The following is an 18,956-nucleotide window of genomic DNA, read 5'->3' as shown; positions in this document are numbered from 1 at the left end:
TCTTCCTGTTCTCATTTGTCTGGCCTCGGCACCTTTCGCTTCAGCCTTCCCCTCCTGTTTGTTGGCTCACTTTCATTAGTTTGTTCATTCTTTTGTGTATCGGTTTGTTCAGGTCTTCCCACTCACACATGCACTCACGGTCGCACACACGCACACACAAACATTCCAGATTTGCCAGATATCACAGCTCAACCCAGACCGATCCGCCTCGGCCCAGTTTTCCACCATGAAAGTCCTTGCGCCAGCGAATTCTGTCGGGGTTCGGGCCTGGCAACATCTGGCAAGCCTACCTCCAACACCACCCCTGCTCATACATAGTCCCGTTTGTCAATCCCGCTGCCTGGGGGCGCAGTGGATCTGGCCGGGGCAGAATACCCGATACGTGGCGGTGGGTAGCGGTCCTCTCGCGGAGGGCAGGTGCAGCACAGCAGCGATCCGCCGAGGAGGAGCAGTGCGGACGCCGCCCAGCCGACATAAAGAGCAGCTCCCAGCTCCCTCTTGAGGGCTTCGACCACCAGCGGGTTGTAGAAGTCGCGGATGATGGTGTTGGCAGACCAGCAAACTGGGATGAGGGTGAGGAGCCCCGAGGTGATGAAGAGTGCGCCGGAGGTGATGACGATGCGGGCCTTGGCGCCTTCGTCGTCCACGCAGTTGGTGCACTTGGCCCCCACGATGCCCACCAACAGGGCCCAGATGGCCAGAAGCACGGCAATGACCATGAGGGCCCGGGCGGCTTGGAGGTCCTGAGGCAGGGCCAGCATGGAGTCGTAGATCTTGCACTGCATCTGCCCAGTGCTCTGCACGATACAGTTCATCCAGAGTCCCTCCCAGACGATTTGCGCCACGACAATGTTGTTCCCGATGAAAGCGGTGACCTTCCACATGGGCATGGCGCAGGAGATAATGCTCCCCAGCCAGCCCAAAATGCACAGGGCCAGGGCCAAGATTTCTAGCCCTGCAGAGGACATTGTGGGTGGTCTTCACCTAACCCCCCCCTCACAGGACGTGGTTCCTCTCCCGCCTTCTGGGACACCCAGATTAAGGGGTGATTAACAACCCGAAGACCTCAAGTCTTTCAGCGAAGAGGATGAAAATTCAAGGCTCGGTCTTCAAAGCGAGGGGCGAACATTCAGGTTTCTTCCCCCACAAGATCAAGTTCGAATGATAAGACCTCGGAGAATATTCCACCAATGTGTGGGACCAGGAGAGCAGGTTCTTTCGGGGCTCCTCCGCAGGATCAAGTCTCTTTACGGGAAGGCAGCTGGTAAAAGTACGGAGAGGCCTTTGGGCGTTATGCTCAGAAGGCGGCCAACTGTTTACAGCGTCCAGCCGGTGGCTTCTGAAAGATGGCCTCTTACCGGTCCGCAAGGTGTCAGTTTATCAACTCAGCTGAAGAAGACATGCGGGATCAGAAAGAACGGGCAGGTCCGGAAGCAGCAAAAGAGAACTGGGCAGGAACACGCTGGGGACGTGAGTCGGAGACACCGTCTCCGCCGTGTCCAAAGCCAGGCTGTTTGTTGTTCAGTCGTTCACCCTCCCAGGTACCTGCTGCTCTCTGGATGGATCCCGTGGGAGCCAGTGCTTAGCGGTGAGGAGGGGCGGGTTATATGTGCCCCCAACAGGTGAATGGGAGGGGCGGGCAGCCCGGAGCTGAGACAGGCATTGGGGGCGCTATGGTAACAACGGCCCGGGGTGGGGGTGCCGAGGAGGGCGTTTGAATATTTCTTTATTTTCGGTTAGCAAGTTGGGAAGCTGCCTGTTCTCCAGGAGAAGGGGGGTGGGAGGGGGATGTGGAGAAAAACAACAAGGGGGTGGAGAGAGGGAGGGGGGGAGAGAGAGGGTGACAGAGTTCCTTGAGGAGAAAGCGCCTTGCCTCAAGCAATTGTGTTCTGGAGTACAGCAAGAACCGTTTCGTGAGACACATATTCAATGCAATACAATGAAAATAAGAGCGGAAAGCATGCATGCACAAACACAGGCGCCGATTCTTGCGGGGGGGAGATGCAGCCCTCTCTGGGGCGGGGCAGGTGAAGAAGAACAGCCCCGCTTAGCATTTGTGAGCCAGGGTGAATCAGAGTGAGATTATATTTTTTTTGTAGCTAATCTAACCCATCAATCCAGTCGGCGCAGCAAACTTCAGTAACGTAATTCTGCGGTGCACCACACAGACATGAAAATAAGCCTAGGAAGCATTTTGTAAAAACTACTTTCACTTTGGTTGCATTTCTGGCTTTTGCCCATTACACATCCCTGCCGATATTTGGCATCCTCAGTAAACACAGCAACACAGGGGAGAGGCTGTGGCTCAGCGGTAGAGCCTCTGCTTGGCATGCAGAAGGTCCCAAGGTTCAATCCCCGGCATCTCCAGTTAAAGGGACTAGGCAAGGAGGTGATGTGAAAGACCTCTGCCTGAGTCCCTGGAGAGCCGCTGCCGGTCTGAATAGGCAATACTGACTTTGATGGACCAAGGGTCTGATTCAGTATAAGTCACCTTCATGCGTTCATGTGTTCATGTGTTCAATGGAACACAAAATGGCAAGAAGTCATGTTACTTCACACACAAGTTTTTTCAGTCGCAAAAAAAACCGTGGGTGAGGTGGGTTAATATTATGCAGGGTGAGGGGCCAGCTGGGATCGAGACAGAGGAAATGTTAACATTTTCATTTTGCAACACCCTGCTTTTTTCTCCAATGGAGACCCAAAGAGGCTTAACGGCATCATTCAGCCCTCCTGTGCTTTATCCTAACAATAACCCTGTGAGGAAGGCTGGGCTGAAAGACAGTGGCTCTCCAAAGGTCACCCAGCGAGCTGACATGGCAGAGCAGGGATTCGAACCTGGGTCGCCCAGGTCCTCATCTGCTGCTCTATCCAATATGCCCACCCAGATTTAAATACGGAAGGAGTAAATCCTGCTCTTTAGCAAGTGTGTTCAGAACTGCAGGACAAGCGACTTTGCGACAGAGGTCAGATTCAAACCACAGACTTCCTCCTTCATTATTCAAGCGTATACTCATTATCTCTAGGTAAACAGCCACACGGCAGAGTACATATATCTTCTAGTGCCAGAATGGGGCAAAAAGGTTAAAGGACACCACCAACCTAACTGGAGTCTTTATTCCCCAGGTCAAAATGAGTCATAATCTGAAGCCTGATAAAACTGGAGCTGAGCACACACAACTCTGAAATGGGCCGATAACACAGTAACCGCAGTTGTTCAACAGGAAGGTGGGAGATACCCAGAGCCTCCCGCTATGATCTCCCAGAGGTAACAACCTTCTGACCCAGAGATGCCCCCTTTGTTTCGCCCAACGACAGATCAGGGATCTCTGGAGCTGCCCATTTCCAATGTTAGCCAACATCAGTACAACCCCGTAGCCAGGCAACTGTGTTCGATTTGGGTAGGTTATTCTGGAAAATCCTCAAGGAGGACAGCTTCCCTGCCCACACACGACTCCTAGGAACTCAGATTAGCAGGGTCTAGGGCAGGAAACAAGTGCCCCCCCCCCATTCATCACATTGCAGTCTGTTCCCCTGCTTGAGCAGTTGGGGAAAACGTTGTACAGGGAATCCAGTCCCCAGGACATATCCGAGATGCAGGGCTGAGGTGGGGAAATAGCAAAATCCACTTCTCTCCAAGGCAGCTTAAACCACCATAGGCAGCCGCTGATTCTTTTAAAGTCCTGGGGCTCAGAGAATTGCTGCTAGGCCCCAAAGCGATGCAAGAAATGTGCTGTTCGTAGGTTGAAAATAGGGAATCCCAGGGACAGTAGCCTCAGGAATGGGGTTCTGGGACTTTTCTCTCTGGGGACATGGGCTGTGGTCAAGGATCAGCCGCAGTCGTTTCATTGATTTAATTCCTGATTTAATTCCATTGATTTAATTCCTCTTTCTTCCCCACAGGGAACCAAATCATTCTCCTCGCCTCCATTTTATCCTCACAACATCCCTGTGAGGTAGGTTAGGTGGAGAGGGCAGGACTAGCCCCAGGCCACCCAGAAAGCTTCCAAGGCAGACGAGGGATTCAAACCTAGATTTCAAAACAGATAAAAGGAAGTATTTCTTCACACAACGCATAGTTAAGTTGTGGAACTCCCTGCCCCAGGATGTGGTGATGGCTGCCAACCTGGAAGGCTTTAGGAGGGGAGTGGATATGTGCATGGAGGAGAGGGCTATCCATAGCTACTAGTAAAAATTGATATTAGTCATAATGCATACCTATTCGCTCCAGGATCAGAGGAGCATGTCTATTATATCAGGTGTTGTGGAACACAGGCAGGATAATGCTGGTGCAGTCGTCTTGCTAGTGGACTTCCTAGAGGAACCTGGTTGGCCACTGTGTGAACAGACTGCTGGACTTGATGGGCCTTGGTCTGATCCAGAAGGGCCTTTCTTATCTTCTTAGATCTCCCAGTTCGGAGTCTGACCCGCTTACCACTAGCAGATTTCTTAACAACAACAAAAGAGTAGTGCTGGGGACCTTCTGTTTGGGAGATAGTCATCTGAGCTGGAAGCCCCAACTCTGAGTCCCAGTTATGTGAGCTCTTTGAGCCATGAAGTGGGAATGGAAGGTACTTTGTAAGTGCCCTCTTCTTTAAGACGAATTGAGGGCTGAGCTGCAGTTCTGAGACCCGGCTCAGACGAATCCCCTCCCTAGCTAACAGTGAATGAGGAGCTCAGAAGACGTGATGTTCTTTGAGGGTAAGCCTGTCATTTCTTGAGGACACGGGTTAATTATTGATCCTTATCCCAAGTCCTAAACATATGAAGGTGAAGGAACAGCACTTCGCACATGCTAAAGATATTCGGTAATATATGGCTCATCTTCCTTATCCCAAGTCCTAAACATATGAAAGTGAAGGAACAGCACTTCGCACATGCTAAAGATATTCGGTAATTTATGACTCGTCTTCCTGATCTGCACTGTGACACTGAAAACAGGCTCTGGGGCTAAATCCTGTTGAATCCCGGCTCAAATTTATCTTGGAAGTCACCCTTATTGCCTTTTTTCAATAGTTTTGCTGGCCCATATGCTAAAGATCCCTTTTTTCAGACCGGCTGTGTCCCTGCCCTCTTCAGTCAGTGGACTCCTTGGTACATATCCTTTCGCACTGTCCTTACTTATACCAATTTAGGCTAAAACGGATCATACCATGTTTTAACAAATGGTCCGCATCTTCTTGAGCAACTTTGGAGTAAAAGGCTCAGTTCCTCTTAGAGGACTCTGACCCTCAGCGTACTTATTTTGCTGCTCGTTTTTTGGAGGCTGCAGAGAAGAGGCGAAGGGAGTTGTTTTCAGAGATGGGTCTTACTTACGTTTTAGGGTTTTATTGTTCAAGACCTCCATCTAACAACAGGGGGAAAGAACAATCTGGAAGTCACCCTTTTTGCCCTAGGAACTCTGCCCCCGCCCCAGATGAACAGGATTGCATTAGGGTTGCCAGGTCCCTCTTCACTACCCGCGGCAGGTTTTGGGGGCACAGCCTGAGGAGAGCAGGGTTCGGGGACTGAAGGGACTTCAATGCCATAGAGTCCAATTGCCAAAGCGGCTGTTTTCTTCAGGTGAACTGATCTCTATCGGCTGGAGATCAGCTGCAATAGCAGGAAATCTCCAGCTAGTACCTGGAGGTTAGTCAAACATATGTAGTCACTATGGCTAAAAAATTAACTATTAAGAATGCAAAAAAACCCAACAACACAATTTTTCTCACAAGTGTATAATAAATTTCTTAAATATAGCCTGGTTTTGTTACTTCACAAAAACCATATATTTTATATTTTTTACACTTTCTCTGTGGCAACAACAAATGATTAGAACCATATACAACCAAAAAGTAATGATAAATAAATCAGGACCATATACAACCAAGACAGGAGTCCGGTAAGTATCCTGTTTCGCAGTCTATTTCTTCAGTTGGTGTATAGATATTGTCCCATAACTCATAGGTAATATCAATGTTAATTATACTGTTCTTTTTTCTTCTTGTGCAGGTTATTGTCCCGCGTTGCAATAAATCCCTGTTGCACTTTTAACGTTGCTTGAAGATTACTTCTTTTGAGATTCTATCTCCTTGTTTTAAATCTATCATAATTCATTAAAAAACATTATTATGGTGAAGGGAAAGGTACTCAGCACATGCTCCGAGACATTCCCTTCTTTATGATGTTAGTTCGCATGCGTCCAAAATCTGCCTGCCTCGTTCAGTGTGTGTGGGGGGGAGTACTCTGCACATGCTTTGAAGAATCCCTTCCTTTATTCTGAGTTGTTAGACCAGCGAATGGTTCTACAGGGCTCGGCTTGGCATCTCCCCGAAGTTGTTACAACCTGGGTCGGTTCCTGGGAGGGAGGGGTTACCTGAAACCGCTCCTGGAACAGGCCAAGCAGGAGGGGGGGGGGCTGGAAGAGATACCGCCAAGAGCTCCTTTTCTAGGTCATTGCTGCGTGCAACCGGTGCCCATATTCCACTTTAGCAGGCAGATAGGATCACGTTGCCAAGGGAGACGGACTGGGCCCGAGAACAAAGGCAGGCAGTGAAGGGAGACCAGGAGGCCCGGGCCGCCTCACCTGGGACAGATCAAGTGTCCTTCCACCTTGCTTCCCCCCCCCCACCCAACACACACTTTCTTTTACAGCGATGCTCCATCTCGTGGCCACTGGAGGAAATTGTGCGTTGTGCGTCAAGCGCCGTCAAGTTGCTTCCGACTCATGGCGACCCTATGAATCGATGTCCTCCAAAATGTCCTCTCCTTAACAGCCTTGCTCAGGTCTTGCAAACTGAGGGCCGTGGCTTCCTTTATAGAGTCCGTCCATCTCCTGTTGGGTCTTCCTCTTTTCCTTCTGCCTTCAACTTTTCCTAGTATGATTGTCTTTCCCAGTGACTCTTGTCTTCTCATAATGTGACCAAAGTACGACAGCCTCAGTTTAGTTGTTTTAGCTTGTTCAGGCTGTAAAATTCAGGTTGGAGTGAGGAAGACTGGAAGGTCAACCAGATTCAGGGTGAGCAATGCAGAGGCTGGAGACCCAACAAGATACCAGCCCTAACTGACCTTTCCAATATCCTGGATTTTAAAGATTTTACATGAACAGCCACGCTCCTTTCCCTATCAATATTCAAGAAGAACCTTTCTGGATCAGACTGAACTGAAGGCCCACCTGGCTCCAAGATCTTTTTTCCTAATGGTTGTTAGGGGTTGCCATAAGTCGGCTGTGCCTTGAACACATGATGCTGCCTTCTACTGAATCAGACCCTTTGTGCATCAAAGTCAGTATTGTCTACTCAGACCGGCAGCGGCTCTCCAGGTTCTCAGGCAGGGGTCTTTCACATCACCTGCCTGCCTAGTCCGTTTAACTGGAGATGCCGGGGATTGAACCTGGGACCTTCTGCATGCCAAGCAGAGCCCCATGTCACTGAGCCCCAGCACCTCCCCCTTGCACCAAAGGGAGCTTAAGGCCTTCCCCTGCACTGTTTTCCTGATCTGAAATGGCCCCATTTGCCCCACTGGGGAAACGTACAGGTAGACTCAGTGACAGATGCTCTGCCACTGAGCCACAGCCCTTCCCCTTGACGGCACTTTACACACAAACACACATTTCATTATCATGGCTCATTTATTTTCTTGCCTTGTCTTCCCATTGCCTTTCTTTCTCACAGGACGCCCAAACCAACTTAACACACTTAAAAAAAACCTTTAAACTTAGGCTGTTACCGCACTTGTATTCCCAGAAATGTATTAAGAGTTTGAAAATGTTATAAAAAATACTGTTCGCACTTTCTATGTATTCCCACCGATGTATTAAGAGCTTGAAAACATTATAAAAAATACTGTTCGCACTTTGCTTGGCCCCTTTAGCTGGGAAGACGTCTTCCAACCATTTATAAGCCGTGGTATCCAAAAACCCTTTTAAAGCGATGGGAGTTACCGCATTATGTATTCCCAGCAATGTATTAAGAGTTTGAAAATGTTATAAAAAACATCGCTTTAAAAGGGTTTTTGGATGCCATGGCTAAAAAATGGTTGAAAGACGTCTTCAAAGCTAAAGGGGCCAAACAAAGTGCGAACAGTATTTTTTATAACAGTTTCAAACTCTTAATACATCAGTGGGAATACATAGAAAGTGCGAACAGTATTTTTTATAACATTTCCAAACTCTTGATACATCGCTGGGAATACCTAGTGCGGTAACAGCTGAAGTTTTTTACAACATTTTCAAACTCTTAATACATCGCTGGGAATACAAAGTGCGGTAACCCTGTTAAGCAATTTATAAGCAACCGTATCTTTCAATCAATACACTTTACATGTGCTTCCAATGGGGGCTCATTACCACCATGATAAGCCTATCTGTAGTTTCAAAGCAATTTCAAAAACCTCCCCATTCTATCCCACAGCCATAGGAGATCTCAGCTCCTTTGTTGTGGGATCTGCCACCGATCTTAAGACATGATGGAGATCATGCAAGGTAAAGCGCTCTGACAGATAGGCAGGCCTCAGGCCCCGAAGGGCTTTAAAGGTCAACACTAGCGCTTTGAACTGGGGGCAGAAACTAACTGGCACCATAGCAATTGCTGCCAAACCAGCTGAAGAAACGCTTGTTTCTCCATACCTGGTAAGAGGCAGGGGGTAGCGCTTTGCATAGAAGGTCTTTTACGCAGGGAGCGTTGGCAACCTCCAGGTACTAGCTGGAGATCTCCTTCTGTTACAACTGATCTCCACCCAAAAGAGATGAGTTCACCTGGAGAAAATGGCTGCCTCGGCAATTGGACTCTATGGCATCGAAGTCCCTCCCCTCCTCGAGCCCCCTGCCCCAAAAATCTCCAGGTATTTCCCAACCTGGAGCTGGCAACCCTAGGCAGAGGGACTCTTTGTCTGTGGTCCTGTAGTTACTCTGGTTGTGAGAAGGGCTTAGACCAGAGCTGTAGAACTGGGAAGGGGGGTAAACTCTTAGATATAACTGGGGGGGGGGGGGCGGTAACTGGGGTCTGTTTTCCCATGTACTATTCTCCACTTGATATTGCTACCCCCACCTGCCAGGGCTGCTATTAGCCCCAGTAAGGAAAAAAAGACAGGCAATGCCTCTCTTCCCCCCCCCATTGGTACGGTTGCCAGCTCCAGGTTGGGAAATACCTGGAGATTTTTGGGGCGGAGCCTGAGGAGGGCAGGGTTTGGGGAGAGATTTCGATGCCATAGAGTCCAATTGCCAAAGCAGCCATCTTTCTCCCGGTGAACTGATCTGTAACGGCTGGAGATCTGTCGTAATAGCGGGGGATCTCCAGCTACTACCTGGAGGTTGGTAGTCCTACCTATCAGGTTAATGACAGTGTTAGTTTTGCTGCTGCAAGAATTGTAATAGCTAAAGTTTGGAAGCAAGTGAATAAACCTTCAATCCGTGACTGGAGAGGGAAATTATGGATGTATATGAGGATGGCCAAATTAACAAAATTCCTACACGGAAATGATATGGAAGAATTTAAAAAAACTTGGGTAAAGGCCATCGCATATTGGGATAAACTGGCAAAAATGGATTTTACTATTTTAGTTAGTGAGTTATAGAAACAAGTTTATTTACTTTTTTATTATTACTATAAATAATTTTTAAAACTGTTTAGACACTTCTGCGGAAGTCAGGTGACGGGTCACCTTTTAAGGTGGGTGGAGGGTCAAAAGGGTATTTTTGCTTTGTTGAATTTTATAACTCTGTATAATTAGAATTGATACTCTTTTGTATTTTCTTTTTATTTTTGTTATTATTGTATTTGTTTATTTTGTTGTACATTATAAAAAAAATTATAAAAAAATGACAGTGTGGGGAAGAGGGGTCCTTTTTGATCAGGGGTATGACACACAGCCTGCAGTTCCAAATGGAGGAAGCAGGTCTGTGCTCACAACAATGTCTGCCTGCCCTCTAGTGGAGGGTTCTATGATTGCCCGTCCAATGGCCAAAGCAGCCGTTTTGTCCAGGTGAACTGATCTCTATTGGCTGGAGATCAGTTGTAATAGCAAGAGATCTCCAGCTACTACCTGGACGTTGGCAACTCTATTGCCAACTCTGGGTTCAAAAATAGCTGGAGATTTGAAGGTGGAGCCAGGGAGAGTGGGGTTTAGGGCGGGGAGGAATCTTGGTCAGGTAATAGCATACCCCTGCCGTATGCTTAGAGTTGCCAAGTCCCTCTTCACCACCGGCAGGAGGTTTTTGGGGCGGAGTCTGAGGAGGGCAGGGTTTGGGGAGAGGAGGGACTTCAATGTCATAGAGTCCAATTGCCAAAGCGGCCATTTTCTCCAGGCAAACTGATCTCTATCGGCTGGAGATCAGTTTTTTTTATTATTTTTTATATATTTTTTCTTTTCTTCATATAACATATCAGCATATAAAACAATATCCAGTACTAAAAATTAATAACAATAATAATAAAAAATTCTAATAATATTGCTAATTTAACAATAAGACGACTTCCCCCACTTCCATCTAAAAATAAATTGTATAAACGTTTGCTAACGGAACTAATCCCAACATTATGTTAAGTATTATAGTCTTATCCTATCCATTATAGTCTTATCCTATCCACACTGGAGATCAGTTTTAATCTTGGTCGGGTAATAGCAGTTTACCCCTGCCCTATGCTTAGGGTTGCTAGGTCCCTCTTCACCACCGGCGGGAGGTTTTTGGGGCGGGGTTTGGGGAGAGGAGGGACTTCAATGTCATAGAGTCCAATTACCAAAGTGGCCATTTTTTCCAGGCAATCTGATCTCTATTGGCTGGAGATCAGTTGTAATAGCACGAGATCTCCAGCTAGTACCTGGAGGTTGGCTATTGCCAACTTTGAGTTCAAAAATAGCTGGAGATTTGAAGGTGGAGCCAGGGAGAGTGGGGTTTAGGGCAGGGAGGGATCTTGGTTGGGTATAAAGTCTTGCAGCCCACCTTCCAAAGCAACCATTTTCTCCAGGAGAAGTGGAATAAATGTTTCAAATATATAATAAATAAGCCATTTTTGTAGTCTGGAGAGTAGTTGCAATTTCAGGAGATCTCCAGCCACCACCTGGAGGTTGGCAACCCTAGCATGCGCTGCATACACCTAATGCGAAGCTTTCTGGTTCTTCTTTCAGCCACTGTCCATCCACCTGTGTAGGAAATGGATCTCACAACTTTGCTAGGGCACTGAACCTTGAAATGATGAAGGTTTGAGAATACAGAAATGGCATACGCTTGGCAATGTAAAAGCTATACTTGAAAAAAAAACCCATCATACTGTGAAATTGTGCTTGTTGGGTAGCAGGGAAATATCTGTGTGTTTGGCAGATAGTATTTCAAACATTCTTGGGGAGGGTATGTCACCAGACCCCACGGAAGAGGCTTGTTCACTTTCCTAACTTTTGGATCCCTGTGAGTTCTCGCTGGAAGAACCCCAACCTCTGCAAGAAGTCACCCTTCTCTGATTTTACTTGATTGAATTAAGGGCGACCTGTCATTTTGAACAGAGAGCCCCGTGGTGCAGAGCGGTAAGCTGCAGTACTGCAGTCCAAGCTCTGCTCACGACCTGAGTTCGATCCCGATGGGAGTCGGTTTCAGGGAGCCGGCTCAAGGTTGACTCAGCCTTCCATCCTTCTGAGGTCGGTAAAATGAGTACCCAGCTTGCTGGGGGTAAAGGGAAGATGACTGGGGAAGGCACTGGCAAACCACCCCATAAACAGAGTCTGCCTAGAAAACGTCGGGATGTGATGTCACCCCCATGGGTCAGGAATGACCCGATGCTTGCACAGGGGACCTTTACCTTTATCGTTTTGAACATCCTGCAGGAATGAATATTTTGAGCCATACTTACAGGGAGATGCTAACTGATGGGGAGCAATGGGCACTCTTGGGCAATGTAGCTTTCCTTAGCTTAAAACTATTTTGGCGTGCGATTTCACGCTAGGTTGCCAACCTCCAGATACTAGATGGAGATCTCCTGCTATTACTACTGATCTCCTGCTAATAGAGATCAGTTCACCTGGAGAAAATGGCAGCTTTGGCAATTGGACTCTCTGGCATTGAAGTCCCTCCCCTCTCCAAACCCCACCCTCCTCAGGCTCCGCCTCCCCAAAACCTCCCGCTGGTTGTGAAGAGGGACCTGGCAACCCTGTTTCACACCCATTTACAGGGCAGGACTTGCCCATTTGCTCAGCCCATTTGTGCCAGCACAATTGGAAACAGCAGGGTTTGGGTGGGGAGGGATCACATTTGGCTGGGGAATTCGGAATTTCAGGATGCTGATGCTACTTTGAGACTAACAGAGCAATCCTAAGGAGGTCTACTCATAAGGTTGCCAACCTCCAGGTAGGGTTGCCAACCTCCAGGTACTAGCTGGAGATCTCCTGCTATTACAGCTGATCCCCAGCTGATAGAGATAAGTTTACCTGGAGAAAATGGCTGCTTTGGCAATCGGACTCTACGGCATTGAAGTCCCTCCCCTCCCCAAACCCCGCCCTCAGGCTCCTCAGGCTAGTTCCTGGAGGTTGGCAACCCTACTCCTTACTCCATTTGCGGATGGATTTTATTCATGTATGTTTACGTTACTTTGAAAAGTTATTTCCCCCCTTTCCTTTCTTTCCCTTGTTTCTTTGCTTTTCACATGCAGCTCTCTTCCTTTCTCTTTCTGAGAAAGAAAACAAAAGATCCAGGCAGGACCTCAAAGAAAGAAAAATATATCTTTTCACACCCTTCTCTTATGTCTTCTGTAATCCTTCCCCGAAAAAGCTCACTCCCCCAGTTAGCTAGATTGCAACAGCCATGAGAAGGCAAACAGCATGCCCCCCACCCAGAAAAGAGAACGCGTGGTTCCAGGCGGTGGTGCAGAACGGCCGCTCCCAGGTTCGTGGGATCAGACGTTACCCAAGCTAAATATTAGCAATGCACATCACATCGAGCTCCAGAGTTTAACCTGGACGGAGGCCGAGATCTGCAGACAGATGACATTCTTTTGGCCAGAATGTCAAAAAAGGGAGCCTGCGGAGTGGGTTTTCCTGGGAGGGTAGCAGCGGAGTCGGAAGGAGGGAGAGAGGCCAAGGTCTTGCTTCTTTGCTGTGTGTCCGTGACAACTGGAGGCTCCTTCTAGCGGGTGTTAATCCTCTGCTCCAGCCATCTCGCAAGGACAGACCCTAGTTTCTGGGTCATGTCCCTGGTAAACCACAGTCTGTACTTGGTCTTTTAAGGAGGTTCTGAGGATGCTGTTAAATAGCGCACGTATAGACACCTGTGTAGAGTTCCAGTATTGAAGGAACAATGGTCCGACTTCCACTTCCACTTCCACTTCCACTTCTTCTTCTTCACTTGTAGAATGGTTAGACCAGAGGCCCACCACTAGGGTTGCCAACCTCCAGGTACTAGCTGGAGATCTCCTGCTATTATAACTGATCTCCAGCTGATAGAGCTCAGTTCACCTGGAGAAAATGGTCGCTTTGGCAGTTGGACTCTACGGCACTGAAGTCCCTCCACTCCCCAAACCCTGCCCTCATAGAATCATAGATCATAGAATCATAGAGTTGGAAGGGACCACCAGGGTCATCAAGTCCAACCCCCTGCACAATGCAGGAAATTCACAACTACCTCCTCAGGCTCCGCCCCAAAAACCTCCTGCTGGTGGCAAAGAGAGACCTGGCAACCCTACCTACCGCCCTGGGATGTTGTATGTGTGTGAGGAGCAGTTTAAAGGGACACACAACACTTAACAATGTTGTGTATATCAGTTCTTGGAAGCTAAGTAGGGTCAACCCTGGTTAATACTTGGATGGGAGACCACTAAGGAAGTTCAGGGTTGCTATGCATAGGGTTGCCAGCTCCTGGTTGGGAAATACCTGGAGATTTTGGGGCCTTATGAGGGTGGGGTTTGGGGAGGGGAGGGACTTCAGTGCCGTAGAGTCCAACTGCCAAAGCGGCCATTTTCTCCAGGTGAACTGAGCTCTATCAGCAGGAGATCTCAAAAAACTACCTGGAGGTTGGCAACCCTAGCTATGCAGAGGCAGGCAAGGGCAATCCACTTCTGAATGTCTCTTGCCTTGAATACCCTACAGTGTCGCCATACGTCAGCTGCAAGTTGATGGGGGCGGGGGGAGAATCATCCCTGTATATACATTTTTATCCCGCCTTTCCTATAAGTTGCTCAGGACAGCATATATAGTTCTTCCCCTTATTTTTTCCTCATAACCCCTGTGAGGTGGGTTAGTCAGAAGAAGAAGAAGAGTTTTTATACCCCGCCTTTCTCTACCTTAAAGGAGTCCCAAAGCGGCCTACAATTGCCTTCCCCTCCTCGCAACAAACACCTTGTGAGGTAAGTGGGGCTGAGAGAATTGTGACTGGCCCAAGGTCACCCAGTAAGCTTCATGAAAGAGTGGGAATTTGAACCCGGGTCTCCCAGATTGTCACTTGGCACACTAACTACTGGACCACTCTGGCTCTCATAACTCCATCAAAGGGGCTGGGCTGTACTGACGGGAAAGGCTGAAGAAGGGATGCAGCCAGAGACCGCATGAGGTAGACTTGTTGCCCCAGCTGGGAGACCTGGGAGAGCTGGAAGGCTGCTCCGAAGGCACCTCTTGGCAAGCCAAGAAAGCAGCTGCACAGCCAGGGAGATGGAAGGGGGGGCAGGAAACAAGCCCCCACCCAGGCCTTTGCTGCCCTAGAGGCTATAACGTGCTGCTTTCCTTTTCAAAGTGGGCTCCCCGCTGACATTCCTAAAAATCCAGACAGCTCAGATCCTGGAAAGCAAGGGGTATAAATAGCTAAATAAAATAAAAGTGTAAAAAACATTGGGAGAGCCAACAGCGGATGTCCAATATAACTTGTACTTTGGCCCTAAGTCAAGTCCCTGACCTCTTCATAGGGTTGCCAGGTCCCTCTTCGCCACCGACAGGAGGTTTTGGGGGCGGAGCCTGAGGAGGGCAGAGTTTGGGGAGGGGAGGGACTTCAATGCCATAGAGTCCAATGGCCAAAGCGGCTGTTTTCTCCAGGCGAACTGTTCTCTATCGGCTGGAGATCAGTTGTAATCGCAGGCGATCTCCAACTAGTACCCGGAGGTTGGCAAGCCCACCTCTTCAGCTTCCCTATTTAGAATGTGGGGGCAGTAATACTGCTCAGCTTCACAAGGTTGTTGTGAAGATTTCTGAGAATTACACGTGCAATGCTTTGGGAATTCCAAAAAGCTGGATAAATACTGCAATAATCTGGTTTGTGTGTGTTTCTCTCTAAGCTTTCTCCCCATGCTTATGCTGAGCTTCCAGCCAGAGGTAAATAAGAAAATCTTGGGAGGTTTGTGTTGGTTATGTGTGTGTATGTGTGATAGTGTTCATTATGGTGGGGGAAGGGGAGAGGCACTACCGTGTATCCCTTTGCCACCGCAGGATGGAACATTACAACACATTTAGCAATGCAAACACAAGAGTGTTTATTTGGACAATGGCTCTGGATTATTCCACTGAGCTAATGTCACTTGCAGGCCTTCTCCTTTTTCTCCATTCTAGATTTCTCAAAGAAATTTAATTTCATGAGAGGCACTGGGGCTCTCCAGCCATAGCAGAATGACCATCAGTAGGCGATGCGAAGGACCTCTGCCCGAGACCCTGGAGAGCTGCTGCCAGCCTGAGTAGGAAATACTGAGAGGCACCACTCAGAACGTCCAGCACCAAATTTAAAGCCATCCTTTTCAGATTTTGGCTTTCCAACAGAGCATAACAGGAAGAAGAGGAAGAGTTGGTTTTTATATTCTGACTTTCTCTGCCACTTAAGGAAGAATCAATCCGGCTTACAGTCACCTTCCCTTCCCCTCCCCACAACAGACACCCTGTGAGGTAGGTGAGGCTGAAAGAGTGTGACTAGCCCAAGGTCACCCAGCTGGCCTCATGTGTTGGAGCGGGGAAACGAATCCAGTCCACCAGATTAGCCTCCGCCGCTCATGTGGAGGAGTGGGGAATCAAACATGGTTCTGCAGATCAGACTCCACTGCTCCAAACCACCACTCTTAGCCACTACACCATGCTGGCACACTGGAGCACTTGCGACACATGATCCTGCCGATATATGCAGTCGCCATTGTATATGACCAGGGCAGTATTTTCCATGTGCATGTGCAGCTTAGATATTTAAGAACAGATCCCCAGATTTTTGCGGAAACATTTTTGCCTGTACCAAAGCTGGAAAATATGTGTGTTGCCCCATTCACACAAACTGGTGATGGTGTGCATTGGTAGGATCATGCATATCAAGCTCTCCCAAGCATGATTGGAGTTGGAGTGCCAAAACTGAACATCTGGAAAGGGCTTTTGAGGGAGAAGGATCATGATGTTGCCAACTGTAGTAATGCTTCTTTCTGGTGCAAGCCCTGCTTGAACACAGGTGTGCACTGCTGTTCAGGAATACAGATGAACACACATGAAGCTGCCTTATACTGAATCATACCCTTGGTCCATCAAGGTCAGTATTGCCTACTCAGACTGGCAGCAGCTCTCCATGGTCTCGGGCAGAGGTCCTTCACATCACCTACTGATGATCATTTTAACTGGAGATGCTGGGGATTGAACAGGGGACCATCTGCATGCCAAGCAGATGCTCTACCGTTGAGCCACAGCCCTTCCCTGGAAAACAACAAAGCTGATAAAACTGCATCAGGACAATGATCCTTTTAGCTCAAGCTTGCCTGGACATCACACCCTCTAGCCTAGACTCTCCTCAGCCCTAACTCCAGAAGAGGAGGAGGAGAAGGAGAAGAAGAGTTGGTTTTTATATGCCGACTTTCTCTACCACTTAAGAGAGACTCAAACCAGCTTATAATCACCTTCCCCTCCCCTCCCCACAACAGACACCCTGTGAGGTAGGTGGGGCTGAGAGAGTGTGACTAGCCCAAGGTCACCCAACTGGCTTCGTGTGGAGGAGTGGGGAAAGAAATCCAGTTCACCAGATTAGCCTTTGCCGCTCATGTGGAGGAGCGGGGAATCGAACCCGGTTCTCCAGATCAGACTCCACTGCTCCAAGCCACTGCTCTTAACCACTACACCATGCTGGAGTTTGCCATGCTGGTCTGTTGCAGCAAACATAAATTCAACTTTTGCGACATCTTAAAAACAAACACATCTGTTTTATTCCCGCATAAGATTTGGTGCACTAGAGCCTAATTAGATTTTAATCTGTGAGGGGTCTTGTGGTTGTGCGCGGGAAACGACAGACTAGATGCGTTCTGAGATTGCTTTGTATGTTCCCGAGCTTAGGGTGGTCTACGAAAACTGGCCCCAGGGCTAGAATCTTAGCTGGATCAAATTTTGCGGGGTTGGGTGGCTCCAGAACTAGAGCCTAGAATGTTTTAAATGAGTCCAGGTACTGAAGCTAGCGTTCTTCTCGTCAGTCAATGGACAGATCCCACTACAAACACCTCCTGTTTCTGCAAGGCCTAAGCAGACATGATGAACACAGCCAGGAGCGTTTATTCAGTGCATAAAGTGTGCGAAGTCTACTTTATTTTTTAACTTGTGAAAGATCATTTTGGTGAAGACAACTAAACTCTGCCCTCCTATTGGAGTAGGGTTGCCAACCTCCAGGGTACTGAAGAAAATATATGCACAAGTACTACCTGGATAGTTGTGGGAACTATAGTACTTAGCTCAAATCAAACAATACACAAGCAAACTATGCAAACATATATTGTGAAAAACATAACATCTACAAAAATGTGATAACAATGGTGACTCTATATACAAGCTCTTTATACTGTTTATTTCATCATCTTCAACTTTCCTTGTGCTATGATTTGAAGAACAACCTAAGATAAGACTTTCACTTACCTTGAAAGAGACTCTTTATTCTGAACTCGCTTGTATATAGAGTCACCATTGTCTTCACATTTTTGTAGATGTTATATGTTTTTCACAATAGATGTTTGCATAGTTTGCTTGTGTATTTTTTGATTTGAGCTAAGTACTATAGTTCCCACAACAACCTCCATGTACTAGCTGGAGATCTCCCACTATTACAACTGATCTCCACCTGATAGAGATCAGTTCCCCTGCAGAAAATGGCTGCTTTGGCAATTGGACTATATGGCATCGAAGTTCCTCCCCTCCCTAAACCCCGCCCTCCTCAGGCTCCGCCCCAAAAACCTCCCGCTGATGGCAAAGAGGGACCTGGCAACCTTATATTGGAGGCTTTGGCCGTCCTCATCTACCCCGTCGTTTTTGTGTAAAAATAGACTCCCCGCCCAACCGACACACTTGATATTTGCCGATTGTGTCACATCTAATTTGGCCATAAGACAGCTTTAAATAAAAATGGCAAGGAGAAAAGGGAGAACAGCTCTATCCCTTGTGTTTTTGGTGAGAGACCTGAAAGCAAAAATAACAAGAGCATCCAGGCAGGTTTTTTTTTTTCCTGGTCAGTTGGCAACTATAAACACAGGAGGACTTCAGAGGCATGTCGGGGACTTCCTGTGAGAGAATTGGTTCTTTGAGCCAAAAACAGGCCTCAAATAGGGCTGCTGACTCTGGGATGGAAAATTCCTGGAGACTTGGTGATGGGGGTGTGGCTCAATGGTTAGAGCATCTGCTTGGCATGCAGAACGTCCCAGTGTTCAATCCCTGGCATCTCCAGTTAAAGGCGCTAGGCAGGTGTGTGATGTGAAAGACCTCTGCCTGAGACCCTGGAGAGCCATGGAGGGTGACCATGGCTCAGTGGTAGAACATCTGCTTGGTCTGCAGAAGGTCCCAGGTTCAATCCCCGACATCTCCAGTTAAAGGGACTTGGCAGGTAGGTGATGTGAAAGACCTCTAGCCTGAGTCCCTGGAGAGCCGCTGCCAGACTGAGTAGACAATACTGACTTGGATGGACCGAGGGTCTGATTCAGTATAAGGCAACTTCATGTGTCACTCTGGAGAGGGTGGGGTTTGGGGAGGCGAGGGACCTCAGGAGGGATCTGACGCCCTACAGTCCACCCTCCAACTCAGCC

At 48.1% G+C, this 18,956-nt stretch overlaps 2 protein-coding genes across 2 annotated transcripts in view; one reads left to right on the top strand and one right to left on the bottom strand.

The window, feature by feature from the left end:
* Positions 1-304: 304 nt before the first annotated feature.
* Positions 305-985, bottom strand: LOC130490955 (claudin-9-like). Its single transcript, XM_056864770.1, has one exon. The coding sequence runs from the start codon at positions 966-968 to the stop codon at positions 309-311; it is 660 nt and encodes a 219-aa protein (XP_056720748.1). The 5' UTR covers positions 969-985; the 3' UTR covers positions 305-308.
* A 361-nt stretch (positions 986-1,346) lies between these two features.
* The window catches only part of GREP1 (glycine rich extracellular protein 1), a 49,025-nt gene continuing 31,415 nt past the window's right edge, over positions 1,347-18,956 (top strand). Inside the window, exon 1 of the mRNA XM_056864285.1 lies at positions 1,347-1,470. Coding sequence (XP_056720263.1) covers positions 1,347-1,470 — 124 coding nt within the window. The remainder of the gene's footprint in view (positions 1,471-18,956) is intronic.

This window comes from Euleptes europaea, chromosome 18 (genome assembly GCF_029931775.1).
Source record: "Euleptes europaea isolate rEulEur1 chromosome 18, rEulEur1.hap1, whole genome shotgun sequence".
In the NCBI taxonomy this organism is placed as follows: Eukaryota; Metazoa; Chordata; class Lepidosauria; order Squamata; family Sphaerodactylidae; genus Euleptes; species Euleptes europaea.
This window is presented reverse-complemented; position numbering and strand designations above follow the sequence as displayed.